Source organism: Nyctereutes procyonoides, unplaced genomic scaffold (genome assembly GCF_905146905.1).
Source record: "Nyctereutes procyonoides isolate TBG_1078 unplaced genomic scaffold, NYPRO_anot_genome, whole genome shotgun sequence".
Lineage (NCBI taxonomy): Eukaryota > Metazoa > Chordata > Mammalia > Carnivora > Canidae > Nyctereutes > Nyctereutes procyonoides.
In genome coordinates, this window is record NW_026575041.1 from 14,823,801 (window position 1) to 14,850,222 (window position 26,422).

Here is a 26,422-nt window from a genome sequence, read left to right on the forward strand (position 1 = left end):
ATGCTTTATAGAGAATTTAAAGTAGTGATCATAAAGATACTCACTGGACTTTCAGAAAAGGGTGGAGGACATCAGTGAAACCCTTGACAAAGAGATAAAAACATAACAGAGATAAAGAATTCAATAAATGGGGGATCCCTGGGTGGCTTAGCGGTTTAGTGCCTGCCTTTGGCCCAGAGCATGGTCTTGGAGTCCCAGGATCGAGTCCTGCATTGGGCTCCCTGAATGGAGCCTGCTTCTCCCTCTGCCTGTGTCTCTGCATGTGTCTCTCTCTGTGTCTCTCATGAATAAATAAATAAATCTTTAAAAAAAAGAGTTCAATAAATGAAATTAAAAATACAACAGATGGAATAAATAGTAGATGCAAAGGAACCTATAAGTGACCTGGAGGATAGCATAATGGAAAGCAATCAAGCTGAATAGGTGAGAGACAAATACTGCATAATGAGAATAGACTTAAAATATTCAGTAACTCCATCCATCATAATAACATTCACATTATAGGAATCTCAGAAGGAGAAGAGAGAGAAAGGGGGGCAGAAAATGTATTTGAAGAAGTAATAGCTGAAAGCTTCTCAAATCTTGGTAGGGAAGAGGCACAGAGATTCTCCAACAAACCCCCAGACAATAAGGAGGTCCACACCAAGACACATAGTAATTAAAGTGATAAAAAATAATGATAAAGAAAGACTTTTATTTATTTATTCATGAGAGATACAGAGAGAGGCAGAGACACAGGCAGAGAGAAGCAGGCTCCATGCAAGGGGATGATGTGGGATTCGATCCCGGGACCAGGATTATGCCCTGAACCAAAGGCAGATGCTCAACCGCTGAGCCACCCAGGCGTCCCAATAAAGAAAGAATTTTAAAGATTGTAAAAGAAAAGACAGTTACATACACAGGAAACCCCATAAGGCTATCAGCTGATTTTTCAGCAGAGACTTTACAGGCCAGAAGGGACTGGTATGATATATTCAGAGTGCTCAAAGGGGAAAATTCTGCAGCCAAGAATTTTCTATCCATCAAGGCTGTCACTTGGAAGAGAAAGAGTTTCCTAGACAAACAAAAGTTAAAAGAATTCATGACCACTAAATCAGCCCTACAAGTAATGCTAAGAGGGACTTTGTAAGAGGAAAACAAAAACCATAAATAAGAGTAAGAAAAAAGCAGGAAGCACACACACCCTCAAATAAGTAAATCTATAAAAGTCGGTCAAGAGAAGCACAAAATAAAAGGATGTAAAATATGATACCAAGTATCTGAAATGTGGAGAGGGGAGGAGTAAAGAATGAGTTCAAAGGTAAGTGACCATTGGCTAAACATAGACTGCTATCTGCAGAAGATGTTATAAATAAACCTAATGGTAACCACAAGTCAAAAACAGTAATCGTAAAAACGAAAGAATAAGGAATCCAAATATTTTGCTTAAGAAAGCCAACAAATCATGAAAGAAGAGAGCAAGAGAAGAAAGGAACATAGAGGAACTATAAAAATAGGGGCACCTGGGTGGCTTAGTGGTTGAGCGCCTGCCTTTGGCTCAGGTCATGATCCTGGGGTCCTAGGATCAAGTCCTCATCAGGCTCCCCATGGGGAGCCTGCTCCTCTCTCTGTCTCTCTCATGGATGAATGAATGAATGAATGAATGAATAAATAAATAAATAAATAAATCTTAGGAAAAATAATAAGCTTAAGTAACAAAATGGCAATAAATGCATGCATATCAATTAGTTACTTTGAATGTAAATGGACTAAATGCTCCAATCAAAGCACATGGTGATGGAATGGATAAAAAAGCAAGATCCATCTATATGCTGCCCACCAGAGACTCATTTCAGACCTAAAGATGCATGCAGACTGAAAGTAAAGGGATGGGGAAACATTTATCATGCAAATGGAAGTGAAAAGAAAGTCTGAGTAGCAACTTATATTGACAAAATACATTTTCATACAAGGACTATAACAAGAGATAAGGAAGGACACTATATAATCATAAACAGTACAATCAGATAAGAAGGTATAACAATTGTAAATATCCATGAACCAACATGGTTCATAATACATAAAGCAGTTAATAACAAAACATAAAGAAAATAATCAATAGTAATACAGTACTAGTAGGGGAACCTCAACACCTCATTTACATCAATGGATAGATCATCCAAACAGAAAATCAACAAAGAACCAGTGATTTTGAATGACATATCAGACCAGATGAAGTTAACAGAGTCAAAACACTCCATCTTAAGACAGCAGGATGCACACTGTGTTCAAGTACATGGAACATTCTCCAGAATAGGTCACATATTAAGTCACCAAACAAGTCGTAACAAATTCAGAAAGATTGAAGTCATAAAAATACATCTTTTCTGACAACAATGCTGTGAAATTGGAAATCAAGCACAAGAAAAAACATGAAAAGCACATAAATACATGGAGTTACATAACATACTACTAAACAATAAATAGGTTGACCAGGATATCAAAAATGAAAAAAAAATACATGGAGACAAATGAAAATGCAAACACAGCAGTCCAAAATCTGGGATACAGTCAAAGCTGTTATAAGAGGGAAGTTTATAGCAATATGGACCTCAAGAAGCAAGAAAAATCCTAAATAAACAACCTGACCTTACATCTAAAGAAAATAGAAAAAGGACAACAAATAAAACCACAAACCAGTATAAGGTAGTGAATAATAAAGATTACAGCAGAAATAAAGTAGAAACTGAAAAAACAATAGAACAGATCAGTGAAACCAGGAGCTAGTTCTTTGAAAAGATCAACAAAATTGATAAACCATTAGCCAGGTTCACAAAAAAAAGAGAAAGAGGACTCAAATTAATAAAATTATAAATGAAAGGGGGAGAAATAGTAACTGATAGCACAGAAATACAAAAAGATTGTAGGAGAATGTTAACGTATGTGCCAGTAAACAAAAGTCCAGGACCAGATGGCATCACAGGAAAATTCTACCAGACATTTAAAGAAGAGTTAACATCTATTCTTTTTAAACTATTCCAAAGAATAGAAGAAGGAAAACTTCTTAATTCATTCTGTGAAGCCAACATTAGCCTGATACCAAAACTAAAGATGCTACAAAAAGAACTATAAGCCAATATCTCTGGTGAACATAGATGCCAAAATTCTCAACAAAGTATTAGCAAACTGAACCCAATAATACATTAAAAAATCATTCACCAGAATCAAGTGGAATTTATTCCTGGGGTGGAAGGGTGGTTCAGTATTCACAAGGCAATCAATGTGATTCATCATATCATTAAAAGAAGGAATAAAAACTACATGATCATTTCAATGGATGCAGAAAAAGCATTTTACAATATAGAGCATCCATTTATGATAAAAATCCTCAATAAGGTAGAATTAGAGGGAACACCACAACGTAATAAAGGCCATAAAAAAATCAACACCTAATATAATACTCAGTGATGAAAAATGGAAAGCATTTCCCCTAAGATCAGGAACAAGACAGGGATGTCCATTCTTGCCATTCATATTTAACATTAGTACTGAAAGTCCTAGCTACAGTGATCATAAAAGAGGAAAGAAGAAAGGCATCCAAGTTGGTAAGAAAGAAGTAAAACTTTCTCTATTTGCAGATGACATGATACTGTATATAGAAAACCTTAAAGACTTCACCAAAAAAACTGCTACAACTGATAAAGGAACTCGGTAAGATTGCAAGATACCAAATCAACATATAGAAAATCACAGTATTTTTATATACTAATAATGAAGCAAAAGAAAGAGAAATTAAAAAAGCAGTCCCAATTGCACCAAAAATAATAAAATGGGAGTAAACTTAATCAAGGAGGTAAAAGACTGAAAAACTATAAAATATTGTTAAAAGATGTTGAAGATGATGCAAACAAGGGGAAGATAATCTGTGCTCATGAATTGGAAGAACAAATATTGTAAAAGTGTCCTTCCCAGAGCAATCTACAGATGTAATGTATTCCCTATCAAAATGCCAACAACATTTCCACAGAACTAGAACAAATAATCTGAAAATTTTTCTGGAACCACAAAAGTCCCTGAATAGCTAAAGCAATTTTGAAAAAGAAAAGCAAAGGGTCCCCTGGGTGGCTCAGTTGGTTAAGCTCAGTCAGGTTAAGACCTGACCTTCGGCTCAGGTCATGATCCCAGGGTTCTGGGATGGGCCCCGCATCAAGCTTCCTCTGTCTGTTGCTCCCCCTGCTTGTGTACGCAGGCTCTCTCTGTCAGATAAATAAATGTTGAAAGAAAGAAAGAAGAAAGAAAAGAAAGAAAAAGAAGAAAGAAAGAAAGAAAGAAAGAAAGAAAGAAAGAAAGAAAGAAAGAAGGAAAGAAAGAAAAAGAGAAGGAGAGGAGAGGAGAGTTGGAGGTGTCATAATTCCAAACAAAGCTCTAATAATCAAAACAGTATGGTATTGGCACAAAAATAGGTACATAGATCAGTGGAACAGAATAGAAAACCTAGAAGTAAACTTTACACAATTATATGGTCAGTTAATCTTTGACAAAGCAGGAAAGAATATCCTGCTTTTTGTGGGAGTGCAAACTGATGCAGCTATCCTGGAAAACAGTATACAGGAGATTCCCCAGAAAGTTGAAAATGGAACTATTCTACAGTCTAGTAATCACAGTACTGGCTATTCACTCAAAAAATATGGAAACATTAATTCAAAGAGATACATGTACCCTTATGTTTATTCCACATTATTTACAATAGCTAAATTATGGAAACATCCCAAGTGTTCATCAAGAGATGAATGGATAAATGGATGTGGTGTGTGTGTGTGTGTGTGTGTGTGTGTGTGTGTATGGTATGTAATGGAATATTATTGAGCCACAAAAAAGAATGAATCTTGCCATTGCAACAACATGGATGAGCAAGAGAGAGTATAATGCTAACTGAAATAAGCTAGCCACATTATTTTACTCATATGTGTAATTTAGGAAACAAAACAAATGAACAAAGGGGGAAAAAAAGAGACAAACCAAGAAACAGATTCTTAACTATAGTGAACACACTGATGGTTACTAGGGGGTAGATGGCTGGGGGATGGATGAAATAGGTGAAGGGGATTAATAGTACACATATCTTCATAAACACTAAATAATGTATGAAATTGTTGAATCAGTGTGTTGTACTCCTGAAACTAATATAACATTGTATGTTAACTATGCTGGAATTAAGATAGAAAACTTAAGAGAAGAATTTGCATTATTAAAGAAATGGGTGTCAACATTTTCTAAGTATTCATATTTTAAGAGCCTGTTATTTATAAAGCATAAGATCTTATGTAAATGTTGAAAAATATTATTTCAGATGATAAATACTCTCCAAAATGTGTTTGTATATCAACAGAATCAGGGTTTTTTTTTTTCCTTATTGTCTTGTCTTTTTTTAAGGTGAAAATGCCTCACATTGTACTCTTTTCTTTAGATTTATTGTAGGGAAGGAAGAAATTCCCACACATTCTTATTCACCAGAAGCAGCATATGCAAAAGTGGAACAAAAGACAGAGAAACATGAAGAAAAGCCAAGAAGAATGAATACAATTGCTCTAATCAGGAAACTTGTGGATTCAGTGTAAGTTTTTTATCTTAATATTTAACATTGTCACTGTTTTATATGATTTTTTTTTTTTTACATCAGAAACAGTGCATAGAGGTCTATAAAAGACAGAGAATGGGCAAGTCAATGTTAATCTATTATTTTTGTCTGGGCTATAGACCATCTCTGCCTTTAAAATAGATTTGTCTGAATATGTAATAATTTTCTATGTCAAACCTAGGCACAGTTGCAGGTGGCTAGAATGGGGAACTTTAGGAAAGAGGTTGCTAATCAAATATGCCAAGTGTGGAAAAGAGAAAGAAAACTTCTGGGACATATTCAAGAAGATACAGGAATAATAAGGAGTAAGCTTTACATTTAAGAGTAAGAGTAGAAACATTTGTCTTTTTTAAGAGTAGAAATTTTCAGGGCTTTGGAAATGGAATAAAACATCTTTATTTGTATATTATACAAAAAAGTCTGAATTTCTTATAAATAATATTTTTATTTGAATATAGATATTTTAAGAACATTAATGATTTAAAATTAGAACATCAGTTAATAAAAATAATCTTGGTAATGATATTTTAGAGAGTGTTGAGAGAATAGCCAATATATAAAGTTAGGGATCAGTTATGGGAAGATGAGTCTTAGACTCTCATTTCACCCCTGCTGGCTTTGTGACTTTGGGCAAGTGATTTAACCACCTTGGATTCTGAAGGTCCTATATATAGAGATACACACACACACACACACATTTATATACACACCCAGACACACACACACACACACACACACACACCACCTCTTCTTTATCCATTCATCGATGGACGCTTGGACTGCTTCCATAATTTGGCTGTTGTAAATAACATTGCAGTCAACATGGAGGTGCATATATCCCTTTGAATTAGTGTTTTATAATTTTTGGGTAAATACCCACTAGTGTGATTACTAATAAACTTCTTAAGTTCGAAAATAGTTGTGGATCACCTGAGTGGAGAAAAGAGGCAGGGAATCCCTGTTCATGGAAATCATATCACCAAGAATCAGGGGGGAATGCAGAGAATGTATTATGTGGGTGAATGATGCCTGCCTTGGGTATCAGAACTAATCAGGTTCTGCATGGCAGAACTTGTCCAACTGGCCACAGTGAGTCCACTGCTATGAAGGCAGATGCAGGGTAATACATCAGCAGAGCAGATAAGACAGGAAATGGGTAGTCTAGGATTTGAGAAATTTTAATAACAGACTAAGGGAAGATTAAATGACAGTATAGCTGATACCAGTACTTGACTTCACTAGCAAAGATAGTCTAACGATTTCTGTGTAGTTCCAGTAGCACTGGCTGAGGAATGTCTTTGAAGAGGACACTTAGAAGTATGAAGAGTGATGGTTTACATACGGCCACCCTTCTGATTTACCTCTTTGAGGCCCCAGCTTTAACCACTCAACTTCACATGGCCAGATATGCCCCATCATTGATGACATAAGTAGAAACTACTGCTGTCACCCTGTCTGTGAAAGGCTGCCTGTATACTCCAGCTGTGCTGAAGAATTGGATTTCCGAAAGGGTTTTGCTAATCAGTGTGCAAATGCAATTATAGAGATTTGGAGCCAGAATATCACTCTATGACTTATTATTAAAAATGAGAAAGTTAATCTGTTCCAGCCATGAAGATAATTAATGAACTGCAGTCCGCAAGAGTTATAAAGACAACTCATTTTGGAACATGAATGCTTCAAAGAGAAAGGGGGGGAGCTAGACCCATTTAGATATTTTACTTACTTTTTTATGCCTCAAGTGAATCTGTAGTCCTGGAGTCAACATACGAAATAATTAAAAATCTGTATGTCTTGAACAGTAGTCCCCCTGGCAGAATCATTTACTAAACACTAGAGGACCAAGTGGTTTGCATTTCAAACACAAATAACCTACTTTTGAATTCCCACATGATCTATTACTATATTTATTTTAAAAACTAAATTTTGAATTTTAATACTATATCATGTTTCTTTTCCAGATGTTTTCTCTCAAATATAATTAAGTATAAATTCCTGTAACCTGAGCACTTTCTCATTATGATTGTTGCTCAAGTACTGAATTCATGGATGATTTATGTCCTTTATATTCTACAGTAAGCAACTTAAAGCTTCTAGAAAATTTGGCAGAGTATAGAGATAATATATACATATTTTTCATATTTAGTCACAAATATTTACCAATGTTTTTTTCTGTTCCACATTTAAGTATTTTGACTGCAGTCATATATTTTATGCCCTGTGCCAAATGGTGAACTAAAAAGAAAACAAATGTTATTTTTGCTTTTTTAAGTCCCAAAAAATCAAAAGATGCACATATTTAGAAACAAGTAGGTAATGTTTTCTCCTTTTTTGGTTAGAGAACTTTAAGCACATCTACGTACATGCGCATCATTTATTATTTTTGTTTTATTTCAGATGTAAGCATGGACCAAGGCATAGATGTTGCAAACACTATGAAGATAATTGCTTCTCTTATTGTATTAAAGTAAGTATATAAAAGTATCACTATTAGCTCTGGGGATATGTATAAAAATAATTTTTAAAAAAATTTATTTATTTGAGAGAGAGAGAGAAAGCACAAGGGGGAGAGGGGCAAAAGAGAGGGAAAGTAGACTCCCCGCTGAGTGCAGAGCCAGATGCTGGGCTCAATCTCAGGACCTGAGATCATGACCTTAGTCAAAGTCAGACATCCACCAGCTGAGCTACCCAGGTACCCCATATAGAATCTTTTTAATTAAAACATGGTTTCAAAGTAGATGGAAAAATGGACAATACAATAATTGCTATCATTCTTTGCATTTGACTTGAAGAATAAGAAATTTGTGAAAAATAGGTGACAATTTATCTTTTAGTATTCATTTACCAGATCCTTGGTTAAATAATTTTAAAATTCGCTTATTTCAAGATTAGTGTAAAACTTTCAAAGTGGAAGAGAAGGTTAAAGAACAGCAAAGAAAGACAGAAAAATAGTTACTAAAATTTGCACTTCATACCATATTTTCATTAGAATACATTTTGGGGGCACCTGAGTAGCTCAGTGGTTGGGCACCTGCCTTCAGCTCAGGTTGTGATCCTGGAATTCTGGGATCGAGTTCCACATTGGGCTCCCTGCAGGAGGCCTGCTTCTCCCTCACCTGTGTCTCTGCCTCTCTCTCTCTCTCTCTCTGTCTCTCATGAATAAATAAATAAAATCTTTTTTTTAAAAAAAAGAATACATTCTAGAACAAGGCCCCTGGAGTATACTGTGTATGAGTGAATCAGCAGTACCACACATATGCTGTGCATAATCTGGCACGGTGGCATTTGGTGTTGGACTTGCAAAGCTGTTACATTTTTTAAGGCATGGAGATAACTGGAGCATGTCCACAGTTGCTCTACAGTAAGGAAGTCAGCTTTGCCCGCTGGCATAAATTCCTCACTCCCTAATATGTTAGTGTGCCAGTGTGTCTCTCCTTGCCCTTCCCCATCCTGTGCCTGTCATCTCCCATCCTCCATCACCACCCAGTCTGGGAAGGAAGTTATTTTCGTTGCAGATAGTCTGCCACAAGTGTGGCCACCTGCTACAAATTCTTTAACAACCCTGATCTTCAAGAAATTTATGTTCTTTCTCATCATACCTAGTTCCCACTCAGTTGATACCGAGCAGTTGCATAGCACCCCAAAAGACTGCCTTCCGGCACCCACTCTGGAAGGGAGGGATTGTATCACATTAGTGCTTAAGAGTGTGAATGCCTGTGGTCTGATGTTGCTGCTGGCATGTGCCCAAGCCAACACTACCCTTAGGGTCCCTGAAGATATGACTGGAGGTTAAATCGGTAGAGGATTTTTTCAGTTGTGTGGTGATGCGCTCCTCCCAAGTCTGATTTCCTGCCCCACTTGAATGTCGGGCATGGAGGTGGGGGAAGCAGTGTTGCTGGCAGCCTCAGGCTGTGCCAGCTCCCAGACAGGAGTTGATTTCCTCCAACTGGACATAATTCTAATTTAAGGGGTAACCTCAAGGAGGGAGCTAGGAAAAATACTCTGGTTAAGTCAGAGGTATTTGAGAAAGTTTGGGAAGAGGGGAAGTCATATTAAAAAAAATATACCTATGTGAGAAAGTTGGGAGGGAATTACCGAGGAAGGAAGACATTGTTTCAAATGTGTACCAGTCCTATATACCTGGCAATTTATCTATAAATTGGAATATTGTCCATGAATGTAAAATTATTTGGAGACCTGGAAGTGAAGAATTTACACTACAAATAGAGTAAAATATTTTTGCCAGTGCACCTCATTATTCTATCAGCTCAGTTATACCATAGTTAAATCATATCCCTGAGTAAATATTCATGTGAATTAGCCTTCTCCTCAACTCAGTATGCTCCATTCATACATTTTGTTGGTTCCTCATAACTGCCAGTCTCTGTTTTGTTTTGTGCTTTCTGTCGAAGCAATCTGAAATGCTTCCCTCGTGCTAGCTCCTTCTCTTTTTCTGTTTAAGTGTCACATCCTCTGTCACCTTCCCTTACCATCCAATTTAATACAGGCTGCCTGTTAATTTCCCTCCTAGAGTCTTAATCATTTCCTGCACAACACTCAATGTAACCTGTAATTAGTTTATTTATTAATTTATTTGCTCTTTCTCTAATGAGCATGAAGCTCCATGAAGGCAAGAACATTGTGTCCTCTCCACCACTCTCTCCCCAGTTGGCGCATAAGAGGCCTTCAGTGCATATTTTCTGAATACATGAAAGGGTGAATGGATGGAAGGATGAATAGATCTCCTGAAAATAGCATGGAGAGATTGAACTTGAGTGTGATCCTTGAATCCTTAGCTGAATATTGTTAAGATTATTAATGGCAAGATAAACTGTGAACACTTCATACATTAAACATATACTAGGCACTTTCAGTTAAGAAAATGCATGGTAATTTATGCTACTTGGTCACACAATTTAATTTTCATGTTTTAGCCAAGTATTAGATAGTTTCAGGTAAATTAACAATGTTTCTTCGTAGTAATTCAGTTTTTTTCTAATAAAGAAGGCTGCTAGCTGGAAGATACAAACCTGACCTTTGGAACTTAGCAGGAATGTAGACATTTTTCCATCCCAGTAGTGGTGAGAGAGGAGGAGGATGGGAGACCAGTATTATAGTGTATTGGTTGAATCACATAAAATACTGTTCTTTTATATAACATTTGCTTTTATGCTAATTGGAATTTTTCAGTCTCTCAGTATGAAGTGACGTTTAAATTTCATTGCCTTAAGTACTGAAATGAAATTGATCAATACTTGTCTTCCTCTCTGTCCCCTTTTGCACTATAAATAGTTGCAGATAATACAAAAATATGTTGGCAGCAAATATGACTTGGTAGTGGATTTGTTTTTTCAAGTTTTGTTTAGTATACCTTAAGCCTACCATTTCTTAGAGATGTTTTAACCTGGCACAGTTGAGCATAGAAATAAAAACCTAGGTATAATGATTTTTTTTTTTTACCGGGAGAATTATTTTAACCCATTTAAAAAGTTGATACCAAAGGTCTAAAAATAAAATTATTTTCTTCTGTCAAAAGAATTCCTACTTATTAAGAAGAGTTCTCTGTTAAAATTTCCAAGCAATAATTGGTTTTATTAACTGCTTTTTTGGAATTTCAGCGCTTTTGTTCCCAAAATTCAGTTGCAGTTTAGGAATTATAAATCCTATTTTAACAATATTAACAAGATGTCAAGAACTGAAATTTTGATGCATAGACAAGCTTGGCCAGTGCTTGTGAGACTTTCAAAGTTTTGGAAATCAAAGAAAGTATAGTCACTGAAAAAATTTATCCTTATTTTAAGGTAATTGTTTTAAAATTGAGGTCTTTAAGACTTAATTTTGAAAATACTTTGAAATATACTTGTGTGATTTATTTACTTATTTATTTTGAGTTCTTTTTGGATTCTGCTATAGTAAAATTCATATCTATTGAACTTAGAAATTTGTATGTAAATTAAAATCTATCCCAATGTTTTCTAGGGTTTCATCAGAATGTTCAGTGTGGGATACTTGATCCAGTGTTGTCTCCGAATTCCCTCTGCTTTCAGGCATCTGTTTACACAGCCATCCCGGCTATTTTCTCTCTTCTACAATAAAGAAAACTTCCAGCTTGGAGCTTTTCTGGGCTCTTTTGTTAGTATATACAAGGTAAGGCTTTCAGAAGAGGAAAGAAAAATGGGAAATAAATAACATGGCTCCTATCAGAATGAGATATGGCCTTTACCCATCTATCATTTTTTTCTTTCTGTTGTATTCATAAATATCTTAACATCTCCAAATACACACAGTATATTGGGAATTGAGGAAAAGAGAAAGGAAAAGAGAAATTTCTTCTTTTAAAAATGTTAATGTCCTTGAAAATGTAGACATATTTGCATTTATACATAATACTAAAAATTCTCAAAGACTTACTTTTTTTTGGTCAATAATGAAGATACTGAAAAAATATGAACTTTTTACTATTTCCAACAGCAAAAGTGGTATTAATATATATGGTCTATTTGTATTTCTTAATCATACTTACTGTCTGGTTATTAGTTTAAACATATTTCAGACGCTTCCAGCTGATATCAGCACTCGGATAGAACCAGTGAAGATTTCCTTTTGTAACTTATATAAGCAATGACTTAGTATCCCTCTTAGGCCTACTCAGTATTCTTACTGCATTCTCTCAAAAAACTGTAGTGAACATTCTTCTACCCCTGTCTGCATGTTCCTATAAACATACCTACACATGTATAAGCTTACACCTAAACACATATGTAGGGATCATCCATGAAATAGTACTCTGAAGTTTTAAGTAGTAATGTTTGTGTAATGGGAATCACTCAAATATAAATCATATTACTGACATTTTATTAACTATCAGAAATTTACATTCTAAATCTAAATGTAGATTCCAGATGGTAAAATGTGTTAATTAAGGGTAATTGTACACACACACACACACACACACACACACATACACACATATATACACTTTGTTCTTAAACTAAAAAAAAATTAATACTGGGAAACTTGATTTTTGGAGTCAGTTTGGATAAGATGGTTATGTAACACTTTATGTAAAAGTTTACTTATAAAAGGTAGATACGGGGGAAGTATTTTGAAATGGGCAAGAGAATAGAAGCAACAAATGATAAACTACAGTTAATTACTTGTTGAAATATTAGTAATATTGAAAGTATTTTCAATGTTTGACTAGGAAACATTACTAATGTTTTTGAACACATAAGAGCTAATAGGACAGAACTTTGGCAATTATATGTTTATATTCATATTCTTTTTTGTTTCTCATGTCATAGAGTTTGTATTTATTCTTAACATAATTTCTTGAGTGTTACATGTTGATTATCTTCAACATTTTTATCCCAGGTTGGTTATTCTCCACCATCTAGCATATCTCAGAGCATGTTTTTATTAGTATGCTTTAATTTCTGTTACTATTTAATTGTTCAGTTAATATAAACTAGTGGCATTAAACTACAGAAAAATACAACTAGGTCAGAAAATGTCTTATAAAAAATAATAATACAATGTATTCCAAAGCCACATGCAATTTAAAATTGTCAGTGCTGTTAGCATATTTTTGAGAATGTAATTGAGAAAAGGACAGGGAAACAATCCATATTTCTTCCATGTCTTCTTAGCGAACTATTTTCATTTTGTAATGTTCCTCTTTATTCCTGGTAATATTCTTGCTCCAGAGTCTGCAGTGCCTGATATTAATATAGCTAGTCCAGTTTTCTTTTGATTATATTTGATATATAGTCTTTCTATTCTTTTGCTTTAATCTTTCCATGTCTTCAGTTTATTTTTTTAATTTTTTTTCCATGTCTTCAGTTTAAAGGTTGATTTCTTTTAGATACATGTAGTTGGTTCTTCCTTTTTATCTAGTTGGATAATCTCTATTAATTGGTATGTTTAGACTATTTACATTTAATATACTTTTTGATATGGTTTAGTTTAAATCTCTCCTTGCTAGTTTTGTATTTAACCCACTTTTTTCCTTTTTCTATCACCTAGATTTTTTATTTTTATTAATTTTTAATTTGTATTCTTTCTTCACTATTGGCTTACTATTTATACCTCTTTTTAAATTTAGTGAATGCCTTAGCATTTAGAGTAAACATTTAAAATTCTTTAGTTTTTTTCAAATATTACACCACCTCATGCATAGTGTAAGAATCTTACAACACTGTACTTCAGATTCCTCCTTCTCATCCTTTGTGGTATATACATTTATCTTTTCATGTGTTGTAAACCCCACAATACATTGTTACCATTTTTGTTTTAGACCAGGAATCAGAAAATGTTTTCTTTTTCTTTTTTTTTAAATCTTTTATTTATTTATTTATTTATTTATTTATTTATTTATTTATTTATTTATTTATTTATTTATTTATGATAGTCACAGAGAGAGAGAGCGAGAGAGAGAGGCAGAGACACAGGCAGAGGGAGAAGCAGGCTCCATTTACCGGGAGCCCGACGTGGGATTCGATCCCGGGTCTCCAGGATCGCGCCCTGAGCCAAAGGCAGGCGCCAAAACGCTGCGCCACACAGGGATCCCCAGAAAATGTTTTCTGTAAAGGACTAGGTGATAACTGTTTTAAGCTTTGTGGACAGTATGGTTGGTCTCTGTCACAACTGCTCAGCTCTGTGGTTGTAGTGTGAAAGCAACCATAGGCAATATATAAATAAAGGAGCTATATTCTAGTAAAACTTTATTATACTTTAATCAGAATATGATATGATTTTTACATGTCACAGAATCTTATTCTTTTATTTATTTCATCCATCAAGAAGTATCAAAATATTCTTAGCTCATGAACCATATAAAAACAGGTGCCAGGGCAGATTTGGTTAGTGGGCCATAATTTTCTGACACTTCTTTAGACAGTTAATTTATTTTTATTGAAATAAACAACATTAAAAAATGTCTTCTAAATTTATCTTCATTTTGGAGCTCCTCATTTCTTTTTACAGATCTAAACTGGAATTATATTCATTCTGCCTACAGAACTACCTTTTAACATTTTTGGTAATGTAGGTCTGTAAGGTGATGAATCTTCTCAGTGTTTATCCACCAGAGAAAGCCTTTATTTCATCTTCATATTGAAAAATTTCTTCTCTGAGCTATAGAATTCTTTTCTCCTTGTTAGAGTGGGAGTGACTACATTGAAGCAAAGTAGAATTTATGCTTTCATTATGAAAAACCATGACAATAAAAATATTATGTATAATTTCTTAGTAGAGTCTGTCCAGAACTCTGAATAACTTTATAGCAGGTTATTGTTGATAATTTTTCCAATCATATATTTAGTTTGATTTAGAGAAGATTACCAGTTTGCCTCCACAGTTAGCTAGTGACTCACTCATTATAGATGTTACATGCATCTTGTCTAGAAATGAAACAACTGAAGTCATTGCATTTTCTTCTTGATACAGGGTACTAGTTGCTTCCTACGCTGGGTCAGAAACCTGGATGATGAACTGCATGCTATTATAGCTGGTAAAGCAATGATAAATTAAAATTATTATTATTGTATCAATCAGTAGTAGGAATGATGCAGAAATAGTTTCCAAATTCATCTGATTTCTGTGTAACTCTCTTTCTCTGTATTAGAATCCCTATTGAGGCACTAGTCCAAATATTTTATATTTCCAAAGTTTAACTTATCAAGGCATTTTTGCCACCTGGTGTTTTGAATTGGCAGTATAATGACTTGGTTATCTGCCCTGCAACAGGCCAGAAATCCTAGGACTGAGTCATAAAAGAACATAAAACATAAAAAATTTCGTGACTAATAGAAGTGCTGTTCTGTTTCTTAAAGTATTCTGTTTTTGCTATTGGCACAGGACATGTAGTTTAATAAAACATTTTTATTTTTTAGAAACTTAAATAATTTCGTGAAAAGTAAGACATAAGATTAACATTTTTACAAGTTGCAGCATACATGCTACTTGTTAAATTGACATGTTAGTTAAATTGACAATTTTCAGATATTTATTAGTAATACACCTGCTTATAGTACTCCAGGCCTCCCCCTACCTTGGTCTTCCATTTATAGAACGAAGGTACTGCTCTGGAGAGAATTGTGATGATAGCACTAAAAGTAATTTGAGCTGTTAGAAGAATAGGTTGATAAATATTTCCACTTAAAATCAGAAATGATATCAATAGCCTTTAAAAATTCTTTTTGAAGATCATTTTATTTGTCAAGACTACTGTTGTTTTTAAAGTTAAATTTAGAATGTGAAGTTCCTTGTAATATGTATATCAGAACTATGTGTTCCTAACTCTGAAGGTCAATTTCTTAATTTAAAAATATATGATACCCACAAATCTACCCCATTTTAATGTGGTCAAGTCTATTACTGTCCTTAATTTGTATAACAAAAGAGTGCTACAGATCAATTCTGTCTTACTTCAGTGAATTGACATTTCTGAGTGACTTAACTAACAAATACTTTGAGATTTGATCAGTTTTGCTTTATTTGTTATTTCAGGGTTTTTGGCAGGAGTATCAATGATGTTTTATAAAAGTACAACAATTTCCATGTATTTAGCTTCCAAATTGGTGGAGGTAAGCAAACATTTTTGTGCAAGTAAGCTTCTAAATGGATATAGAGCTTTTCTAGCTGGTTTCATAGCGAATTTATATCCCAATTACAAGAGCAAGTCAATCCTATAAAAGTATGTACAAAGTCACTTCTTCTGTTTCTTCTTTTTTAACGTGTGTTTTTTTCAAATATACACAAGTGTAGAAAGAATAAAGTAACTCGCCCTCATGTACCCATCATACAGCTTCAACAGTTAACAGCATTTGATCAATCTCATTCCATCTGTACTGTCCCAACCCCACAAGTACTAAATTACTGTGAAGCAATTCCCAGACATCATATCACTTCTTCCAACTCAGAATAGAGACTCCTTAAAGAATAAGGCTACAGGATAGAGACTCCTTAAAAACAAATAGATCAGTGGTAATACCAAAGTATAATCAAAATACTATCTTCATACATTTAAAAACCTAGTAATTCTTTAATAATTAATATATATCCAATTAGAGCTTATATTCTCACTGCTTGTCTCACAGATGTCTTTTTGCAATCTTTTTGTTTTAATTGGGATCCAAAGTCTCTTAGTTTTTAATAGCAACTCTCCTCCCCTCCACCCACCCCCACCGCCCCCATCTTTTTTTTTTTCCTTGCCATTTATTTGTTGAAGATCTAGGTTATTAGTTCTGTGGAATTCCCACTTCTGGATTTTGCTGATTGTAGCTTCACTGGTGGTGTTAACATGTTTCTTTAACCCACACATCTCCTGTAAACTGTTGATTAGATTTAAAGGCTTAAGCAGTTCAGGTTCAATTTTTAGAAGGTAGAAGGGGACAGAAATAGCTCACATTTACTATGTGTATGAATTCCCATTGCATCACATTGGGAAGCACAGAAATGTCTGATTGTCTCCCTTTTCAAGATGGTTAAGATTGGTCAGTGGGCTCAGTGTTAATAGAGCTAACATAGGCTCCCTATTAGGCTTCCACCTAATTGTTTTAGCAGCCATTTAATAACCATGGTAATAATCATTTACTATTACATTGAGAATTGCAAAATGGTCATAATCTGTTATTGTTTCTTCTTAGTAGTTATTAGTGAGAATTCTTTTAAAAAGAACTTGCCCTCTTCAACTGTTACTCTGAAATAGTTTACTCACAAAGTGATAATAATATGCTTGATTACTTACCTTTATTTACTGGTGTTCAGAATGAATTAGTCTCTAGCATTCTGCAGAATTGACCTCTGAGTCCTTATTTTCAAGTGGCATTATGAAGACCTGATTTTTAACATATTTGATTTGTTTCCACCAGTCATTGCAGTTCTTGCCCTATCTTTGACCATGACAGCCTCTTCCAGTTGACTCCTGTTTCTAAAGATTTATTTATTTATTCGTTTTTATGATAGACATAGAAAGAGAGAGAGGCAGAGACACAGGCAGAGGGAGAAGCAGGCTCCATGCTGGGAGCCCGACGCGGGACTTGATCCCGGGACTCCAGGATCACGCCCTGGGCCAAAGGCAGGCACTAAACCACTGAGCCACCCAGGGATCCCCTTGACTTCTGTTTCTTTTTTACATAATGCCTGTATCTCTGATAGCTTTCTTGCTTTGTGATAAAACATGTTCCAGGCTCATTTTAGACAATTCCTGCCCCAGCCAGAGAGTCAGCCTTTTATCCAATGGCCACTAGTTTCTTTTGGTGGGAAATGGTATTTAGAGACTTCAATTTGGATACTAGAAGTTTCTTGCTCCTCAGCTAGCCAAGGTTTCTTGGCTTTATCATTCTTTCTAGAGAATCCTTTTTCCCTCCTTTTTTTTAGAGATAGAGAAAATAACGAGCACATTGATACTTCCAATTCAAAGTTAAGATTACAGATTTTTATTTGATTTTCTTAAAAATTTTATCTCATTGAGGGATGCCTGGGTGGCTCAGTGGTTGAGCGTCTGCCTTCAGCTCAGGATGTGACAGGGTCCTAGGATTGAGTCCCACATTGGGCTCCTCATGGGGAGCCTACTTCTTCCTCTGCCTATGTCTCTGCCTTTCTCTGTGTGTCTCTCATTAATAAATAAATACAATCTTTAAGCACACATACACACACAAAAGAAAAAAAAAAGAAAATATCCTTTAGCTAGCAAAAATATATTCTTTGACACAGGGGAAATCTAGTATTGGGATCTAGTTTGTAAAAGATATGTTTTATAGCTGCTTCCCTAATTGGTTAGAGTTTTTTAAGCCAAGAAATGGCATAGCTGTTCTCTTTTATCAACAAGCCATATTTGATCTTGGCAAAACAAACTGTATATAAAGTGTGCTGATGAGAATTTTTTTTTTCAATTCAGGAAATTAACAAATTTAAGCTTACCGTGTCCTTTGTGGAATTAGTGACTGTGGTGTAATGGACATTTTCCTCTGACTGAAGTTAATTTTTTATTAAATTATGCATTACTATAATAACATTATAAAAGCTGACTAGACCACTTTTTTCTTGGGGAAAATTATATCCAAGATATATTTATTGAATATCTATTATGTTCCCATTACTGTACTAGGTGCTGGCAGGCATATAGAAGTATAGGATATGGTTCCTCTTTTCATTATTTAGAATCTGGTTCAGTATGTAAGCTTTATTATGAGAAATTAGGAACACAGTTATTCCATATATCCAGAGATACCTGTTTCACATGTTTCTATGATGCCATTGTACCACCTCTGAATTTCATTTTTGTCAGCATGAATACAGTACAGTATACCTATATCTTGTAATATACTGTATGGTATTTTCAAAATTACTAGTTCTACTTTAGCTTTCCCATGTTTCAGAGAAACCATTGCCATGAATTATTCCATGTTCTATCCTTATAAATTGGCTGGTTCTTCCCCATTATGTATCATGTGCTTTCACCCAGCATGTTACCCCTGTTTTTTCTCTCTTACGCCTCTTAGGAGGTTTGCAAGCGTACTGTTTGTTACCAGTTCAGGATGAGATAAGTACAGAAATTGACAGCAAGCATTTGGAAACTTCCTTTTTTAAAAAAAAAAATTTTATTTATTCATAGAGACAGAGGGAGGGGCAGAGACACAGGCAAAGGGAGAAGCAGGATCCATGAAGGGAGCCTGATGTGGGACTCGATCCCAGGTCTCCTGGATCACACCCCAGGCTGCAGGCGGCGCTAAACCGCTGCACCACCGGGGCTGCCCGCATTTGGAAACTTCTGTAGCATCTGGACAGAGTAATTTGTCTTTTGAATATGAGTGAAATTTTGGTTCAATTTGGGGTTTTTAAAATTTATTTTTCTAGTAATTTATTTTTATTGTATTATGAAAGCATCAAGATGTGACAGCTGGAAATTTTTTTAAAAAAGTGTTTCTTCACTGCAAGTGATTTGAGAGGCACTACTCAAATATAGTCATTTCTAAAATTCTCTCTGGTCCTTTGTGCTAGACAGGGTAGTCTGCTTCCTCCTCAGGTGAGGCCAAAAAAAATACATACACATATATAGTTACACATCTAAGTGCATTGGTTATTTCTGTTATATACAAACTTAGATGTTACTGTATTAAGTTTTCAACCTCTAGCTCTTATCATAGTGCCGAGCATGTAGCTAACACCATTAAATGTTGAATGAATGAATGAGTGAGTGAGTGAATAGATCTAACAAGGAAGGGAGGGAGGATCTAAGCATTATACAAAAAGTATTGAAGAATAAATGACATAAAAGAAGTAGCAGTAAAAAGTGACCAAATTTCACAGGAAAGTATTATTACTGGCATCTCGGGTTTTGGGTGAAGAAAAGTGGGAAGGAACGGGCTGACACTTAACTCTGTCATGGAAGATATGACCTGTAATTTGAGCTCTGAGAGGATAATTAGTATTTGGAAGGTAGAAAAAATAGTTGTAGATAGGGAGTGAGTATACTGCTCCATTGTATTGTTAATGCTCTTTAACGTTGTGTGTGTGCATTTGTTTTTTTTTTAAATAAATCTTAGATTATGTTTGTTTTTCACTTCAGACAATGTATTTCAAAGGCATTGAAGCAGGAAAGGTTCCCTATTTTCCCCATGCAGATACTATCATCTATTCCATCTCTACAGCAATTTGCTTCCAGGCAGTAAGTATTGCTTTTTGAAATGAAATATAGAATTATTTCTATTTCTGTACATTAAACAAATGGGAGGAAATAAAGGCTTGGGAACATTTCGACTGGTTATATTATATTTTTTTTATTTTAATTTTTTTTTTAACTTGAAACTTGCAAGTTTCAAATCATTAAACATGTTAACTTAGTAGGCCAGGTCATGTTTTCTGAAGACAATAATTTTTATGTTTAAATAGAGTGAAATTTATAGGCAAACTATTACTTTAGTACCTTGGCTACAATGCCCAGTTTAATTATACTTCTAGAAGAAGGAAAATACCATGAGCATAAGTAGGAATAATTGCATTTCCCCAGTATTACTCAGGCAGTGAGGATAGGGGTAGAATCTAGTGTATTAGAAGCATTGTTCAGTTTCTCTAAATTCTATAATCATCATTATTGATGTTAATAGTTTTAGGGCTGTTGCAAAATGTGGGGGACCACTTTTATTTGCACTTTGTCCAAGGAATGCTGCCAGGTTTATAAATTCATTATCACTTGTGAAGTGCCAGCTTATCTAATGAGTATTCAGTAAATGCTCTCCTAATATTAATGACTGTTACCTCCATTATTATTTCATAAGCAGTATTCTTATTTGAAGGCATATTTACAAAGATTCTTGATAGTTAATCAACTTAAATACATTTTTGTATCATCATCACTGTTGTTTTTAAAATGCAATGAACAATAAAAATAAGAGATAGAAATGCTCTATTGCCTATTACAATTCACCATATTTCCCATTGACTAAAAGAAGTCTCAAATTGAATGCTCTAACCGTAGGCTGTCATGGAAGTTCAGACCTTGCGGCCGTCTTACTGGAAGTTCCTTTTAAGGCTCACCAAGGGCAAGTAAGTGACCGAGACTTTGTACCTGACCATACAAAATGAACAGTTGCCACAAAAAAATTTTTTAATCTTTTCGTCTTTTTGAGAGAATATTCTTTCAGTGGTAAAGCAGGCATCTTACATATAAAGCAAATATCACAAACTTAACAATAATAAAGTGGGCATTCTTTTAGTGAATATTGTTTGACTTTTCCTTATATTATTTTCGATATTTTAAATGTAGGAAAATGCTGTGTTTATTTGAAAGCTATTCATTAGTTGCTACATAACACACTTTTAAGTCTCACTAAAGTCTTTGATCTCTTCTTTTTGATTAAAAATACTAAGCAGATTCATTAGAAATCATGCCTCAATAATTGATTTCCATTTGGGGAAAAATAATCCTATTCTTTTGCTTGCTATTATAAGCATAGTTTCCTCTGCCTTTATTATTCTGTTCTTTATTGTTTTTGCTAGCATTTTCTGATCTTAATCTAATTCTTTGAGAGGCAGCTTGACCTCCTAGAAAGACTGTGGACTTTGGAGTCAGACAATCTTAGATTTGACCCTGGCTCTGATACCTCTGGCTGTGTCACTGGTGGAAAAGCCGTTTACCCTCATGAGCCTGTTTCTCTCTACTAGAAACAGTAAAAGATTCTTTGTATGGTTGTGGGAAAATCGAGATGTTTGTAATAGCACTTAGCACCTAGGATGCACTTAGTAAGTTGCAGCTGTTATTAATATTATTGTCATTCATAGTTTTAATAGCAAACACTTGTATAGTGCTTACTGTGTCCCAGATATGGATTTAAGATACAAACACACACACATACAATACATGTGCACATGCTTATCTGTAAAATAGTTCTATGAGATAAGTACTATTAATATCCTGGTTCTCTATGTGAGTCAACTGAGGTGCACAGGGAGGTGAGATAGCTTGCTAGAGTAACAGAGCTAGCCAGTGTAGGAGCTGTGGGGTGGGTAGGAGCCAGGCAGCCTGGCTTTAGCATTCTTCCTCTGAGCCATGATTTCTGTGTGTCCTTTATGTTATTATTAATCATTTATTTCTTTGTCATTTTGTTTTTTGCCCGCTAATGGGCTTATTAACCAGTTGATTATTTTGGAAGAAACCTTACTTTGGAAAGGCACTGGAAGTTACATTTATTGTTCTTGGAGTAGTGATGGTGGCCCAGGGCTCAGAACTAAATTCATTCTTCTCCCCAAAAGGAATGAATGGAATCAGGCATAGAGACACAGGCTCATCCTGCACATTAGCTAAATATGTGTCTCTAAAATTTTTTTTATTTAAGTTAGGTGATGGATAAAATGAGGGTATGCTTTTACTTTGTTATATCTGTTAGAAATTTGAAAACCTATATGCTGTTTTCCCTTTAATCATTAAATACTTGCACATTTGGATGTGTTTTCTGTGAATCATGAGACAGCAAAATGTCAGTTATGAAAGAAATTACATTCAATACCTTTGCCTCATTGGTAAATGCTAATAAGCTCAATCATTTGTTTATTTTGTTTCCTACAATTTCATTGATCAGAAAAATTACAATGAACCTGTTTTTCTATTTGACACAATCTAGTGGGAGGAACTTGTGAGGGGTTTGAAATAACAATGGTGGTCTCCAGGGGTTTCAGGTCTGGAGATTATTATCCCTTTAAAGAAAATATGAGACGGTGAATGAATCTTGAGATAAAGGAATCAGGGTGACTTTTGAATCTGCCATTGAGTCTTTTGTCATGCCAATCTTTTCTATTTTCCCATTCCATGAAAGACACGTCAAGTAAATCATCTTATTTTTTAAACTTCATTAAATACTTGTTCACTGTGTTCTCTGTTTTGCAGATTTGCTGTCATGAACCGAAAAGTCCTTGATGTTTTTGGTACTGGTGCATCTAAACACTTTAAGGATTTTATCCCTAGGTTGGATCCAAGATATACGACTGTAACACCAGAGTTGCCCATCGAGTTTTCTTGAAGATGACTGTAATTTATTAATGTGATCTAATGTTTCATTATTTTATCCTGAAGAGTTAATTATGTTGAATCACAAAGAAGGAGTCTTGAGCTTGAACTTCAGTGTTATTTCAATGAGAGATGCTCTTTTTTTGTTTGTTTTTCTTACCAATCAGAAGTACAGAAGCTTTTTAGGAAGGTGTTGCTTAATAATTAAGGACCCTTCCATAGCCAGAATCTGATTCTGGGTTGCTGTAGTGGTTGTTGACATGATGCTATATTATTGATTAAGTTATGTCCACAAGCAATCTTAAATAATCTATGTAGAAATGTAGTAACAAATGAGATTATACTTAAAAATCACTTTAAAAGATGTTTTCATTAGTTCATTCCAATATAATTCTTGGTTAAGAATATTTCTACGTTTTAGGATACAAAGGATCACGGGTACATGGATTTGGTCTGTATTCTTTTTTAACTTTTGAATTGGTAACTATAGTAGTAAAATGAATGGATATGAAGTAACTCTTCACAGACAATGCTGCTTTAGTATAAAGCAATTTAATTAAAGAAAGTGGTCATTCTTACTTCAGGGATGCAAAGACGGGTCTTATGCTGTTTGAATAAATGCCGTGGTATCCATGTCTTCTTCCACTTATACCTTCGTCTCTCTTCATGATCAGTTGAGCTGTTTGGCAGCCCAGAGAACCTACATACTAATGGCAGGTTAGGAGTAAATGAGAATTGACATATCTGATACATTTGAAATGTATGTTTTAATGTTTTACAAAGCAGTACACTTGAATATTTAAAAACAAATGAAGTTGCTTTTAAGCCTCTTGTGGGTTTATGATGTTTGTTTTCATTTATAAGAACTGAATTCTTCATAGCTAAGTTTATCTGCCATTACAGAATTAGAAGGGATCAAAAGTAGTTTTGGCAAGTTTGTCATTTTGTTCCCTTGGAACTATTCCACCTGTAAAATGGATATTTTACGACTACAAACAATATAAAAATCCTGTAGTTGTTAAAAAGTCCATTTCATCACTAATGGGATGCCAGGTTCTCTAACCTCTTTTCAAAAACTTATTGTCACCATGTTTATTCCTGTTGGAATAAAGAAGTGACAGAAATGTAGTCACTGTTGAGTATGAGTTAGTTCAGGACAGCTGTGATTGAAATATGATTTCTCTTTAAAGTTTTTCAGGGAAAAGTTATACTTTTCTAAGTTAATAAAATGCTTAATTGGTTATGTCTACAGTTAATGTAAAATATAGGGATGATGGTATATTTTTTTAATATCATTTTGTTGCTGAAAAGTTTTGGGCCATTGTAAATTAATTATATAGTAGAACTTGTGTTGCAGCAAGGATTATAACCCAGGCTTTAAAAACGCTTAATCCTTCATATTCAATTTCATCAAGCCCTGAATATTTCTGTTTACATGTAATCCTATCCTTGGTTGTTAATGGCAAATTGAAAGCCAACAAAAAGACAGACTCTGGTACCATGGTAACAGAGAGAGCCACTTTAATTAGGTCAAAATTTTGCATTGTGATTAATTCTTTAGAATTGACTTGTCTATTAGACAATACCGTTAAGGCATCATTTTGGTTTCAGACTTCAAAATCTGCTAATAAATTAAGTTTTAAGTTTTTATTCACTGGAATCAAAATGATGATTGGTACTGTGTTTACTTTTAAAAATGAAGTATTATAACAGTGAAGAAAGCACTGCTTCCTGCACCTCATTTTCTTTATTAAGAAATTATGTTTATAATATTTTTCCTGTCTGCTTAAAAGAAAAACATTTTAATTAATAAGTTACTGTTTTCATTAACATTAAAAAGGCTATTATGTTGAAGGACAAATCCTACTGAAATTTGATGAGATTGTTTAGTAAAATTTTACTGTTGAAAGGTACATTTCTATGATTTACTTTTTTTTTCCAACTGTAGTCATTTTTTAAAATATAAAATGTAAAATGAAATAACCAGCATGAAGCAGAGCACAGTAATGAGCATATAGCTTGAGTGAATAGTTAACTAATTTGCTGTGGTGAAAGAGAAGTCCGATTCGACTTCACTGAGGCAGCCTGAGAAGTATAGCTATTTGAGAAAACAGAAAGAAACTGTGTTCCTAACGACAATCAAAATGAATCTTTCTATACCTCTAATCAATCAGGTATCTACTGACAACTTGACACCATCAATAAAGTCAAATAGATGTCCTTTCCAAAACATGTTTTTTAGTCCATTTATACACTGAGGACATCCCGTCAATGGTAAGTTTCCACCAGAACTGACTGCAAAAAACATGGACATGCCTCTTAGCTTTTCCCACATCTTCATGTAGTCTGGAAGTGCATTGGGATGCAGGTAGTATTATCGTGGGTTCATTACTATTTCCTGTGGGAATAAAATCCTAGAGTTAGTGCTAACCAAGTACAAGCTGAGGTTGTAAGAGAACACATTGTCTCAAATCTATTAGATTCTTGCCAATTTTTCATCAGCTACATTTAATCCATTTTATTGCTTATGTCAGAAATAAAACCTGTGGTTGGGTTATGTTATATTTGTTTCACAAATCCTGTGGTCACTTCTGTGACTTTTTTCTTGACCTCTGGACATGGTTGTCATGTGGTTGATATCTGGTTTATTTTTTGCCTTTATTTGTAGCTTAGTTTGCTGTTAATTAATTTAGAATTGTATCTTTTTAATCTTTGCTCTCAGATTTTACAATTTATTTTTTTCCTATAATGAACATGTCCTCTATGATGAAACCTGGATTAGTTGGTTGTCACAGTATTTTTTTGTTGAGCTTGTGTATTCCTCTCCCTTTGGATGGATTGTGCCTAGGCTAACATTTGATTTCGTTGGTAAGACCGACAAAATTGTATTATACATGTATTATCACAGCCCTGAGTTTCTAGGACCCTGTCAATGTAGAGTCAATGAAAATCACTTTCCTTTACCTGTAAGGAGCTTCGTCCATTGGCTTATGTCACATGCTCTGAGAAACCTCTCCAAGGGGCCAGAGGGGATGTGCCCCCTGGGAGCAGTGGCCTGCCTTTCTTACCACCTATGAATCAGAGAGGCTGCCAAGCCCACAGAGTCCTTGAATTCTTTCTGTGCTTTATTTTTATCTTAAAGACAAAGTAGTTTGACAGAGCAACAAGATCATTCCTACATGGATGACTTTTTGTTCCACAAAGACAAAAGTATTCTTAAGATTAAGATGTCTGAAAAACTTCATCTCTCCCAACAACATAACCTGTTGCTGCTTATCCACCAGCTGTTCATTTTCAGG

The 26,422-nt window shown here is 34.6% G+C and overlaps 1 protein-coding gene across 1 annotated transcript in view; it reads left to right on the forward strand.

The window, feature by feature from the left end:
* Window positions 1-25,901, forward strand: part of TMEM135 (transmembrane protein 135) — a 236,489-nt gene extending 210,588 nt beyond the window's left edge. The window contains exons 8-15 of the mRNA XM_055320494.1: window positions 5,447-5,593; window positions 8,015-8,084; window positions 11,597-11,764; window positions 15,065-15,128; window positions 16,127-16,203; window positions 20,190-20,288; window positions 21,099-21,166; window positions 23,004-25,901. Coding sequence (XP_055176469.1) covers window positions 5,447-5,593; window positions 8,015-8,084; window positions 11,597-11,764; window positions 15,065-15,128; window positions 16,127-16,203; window positions 20,190-20,288; window positions 21,099-21,166; window positions 23,004-23,136 — 826 coding nt within the window. The 3' untranslated portion in view covers window positions 23,137-25,901. The remainder of the gene's footprint in view (window positions 1-5,446; window positions 5,594-8,014; window positions 8,085-11,596; window positions 11,765-15,064; window positions 15,129-16,126; window positions 16,204-20,189; window positions 20,289-21,098; window positions 21,167-23,003) is intronic.
* Window positions 25,902-26,422: the final 521 nt, after the last annotated feature.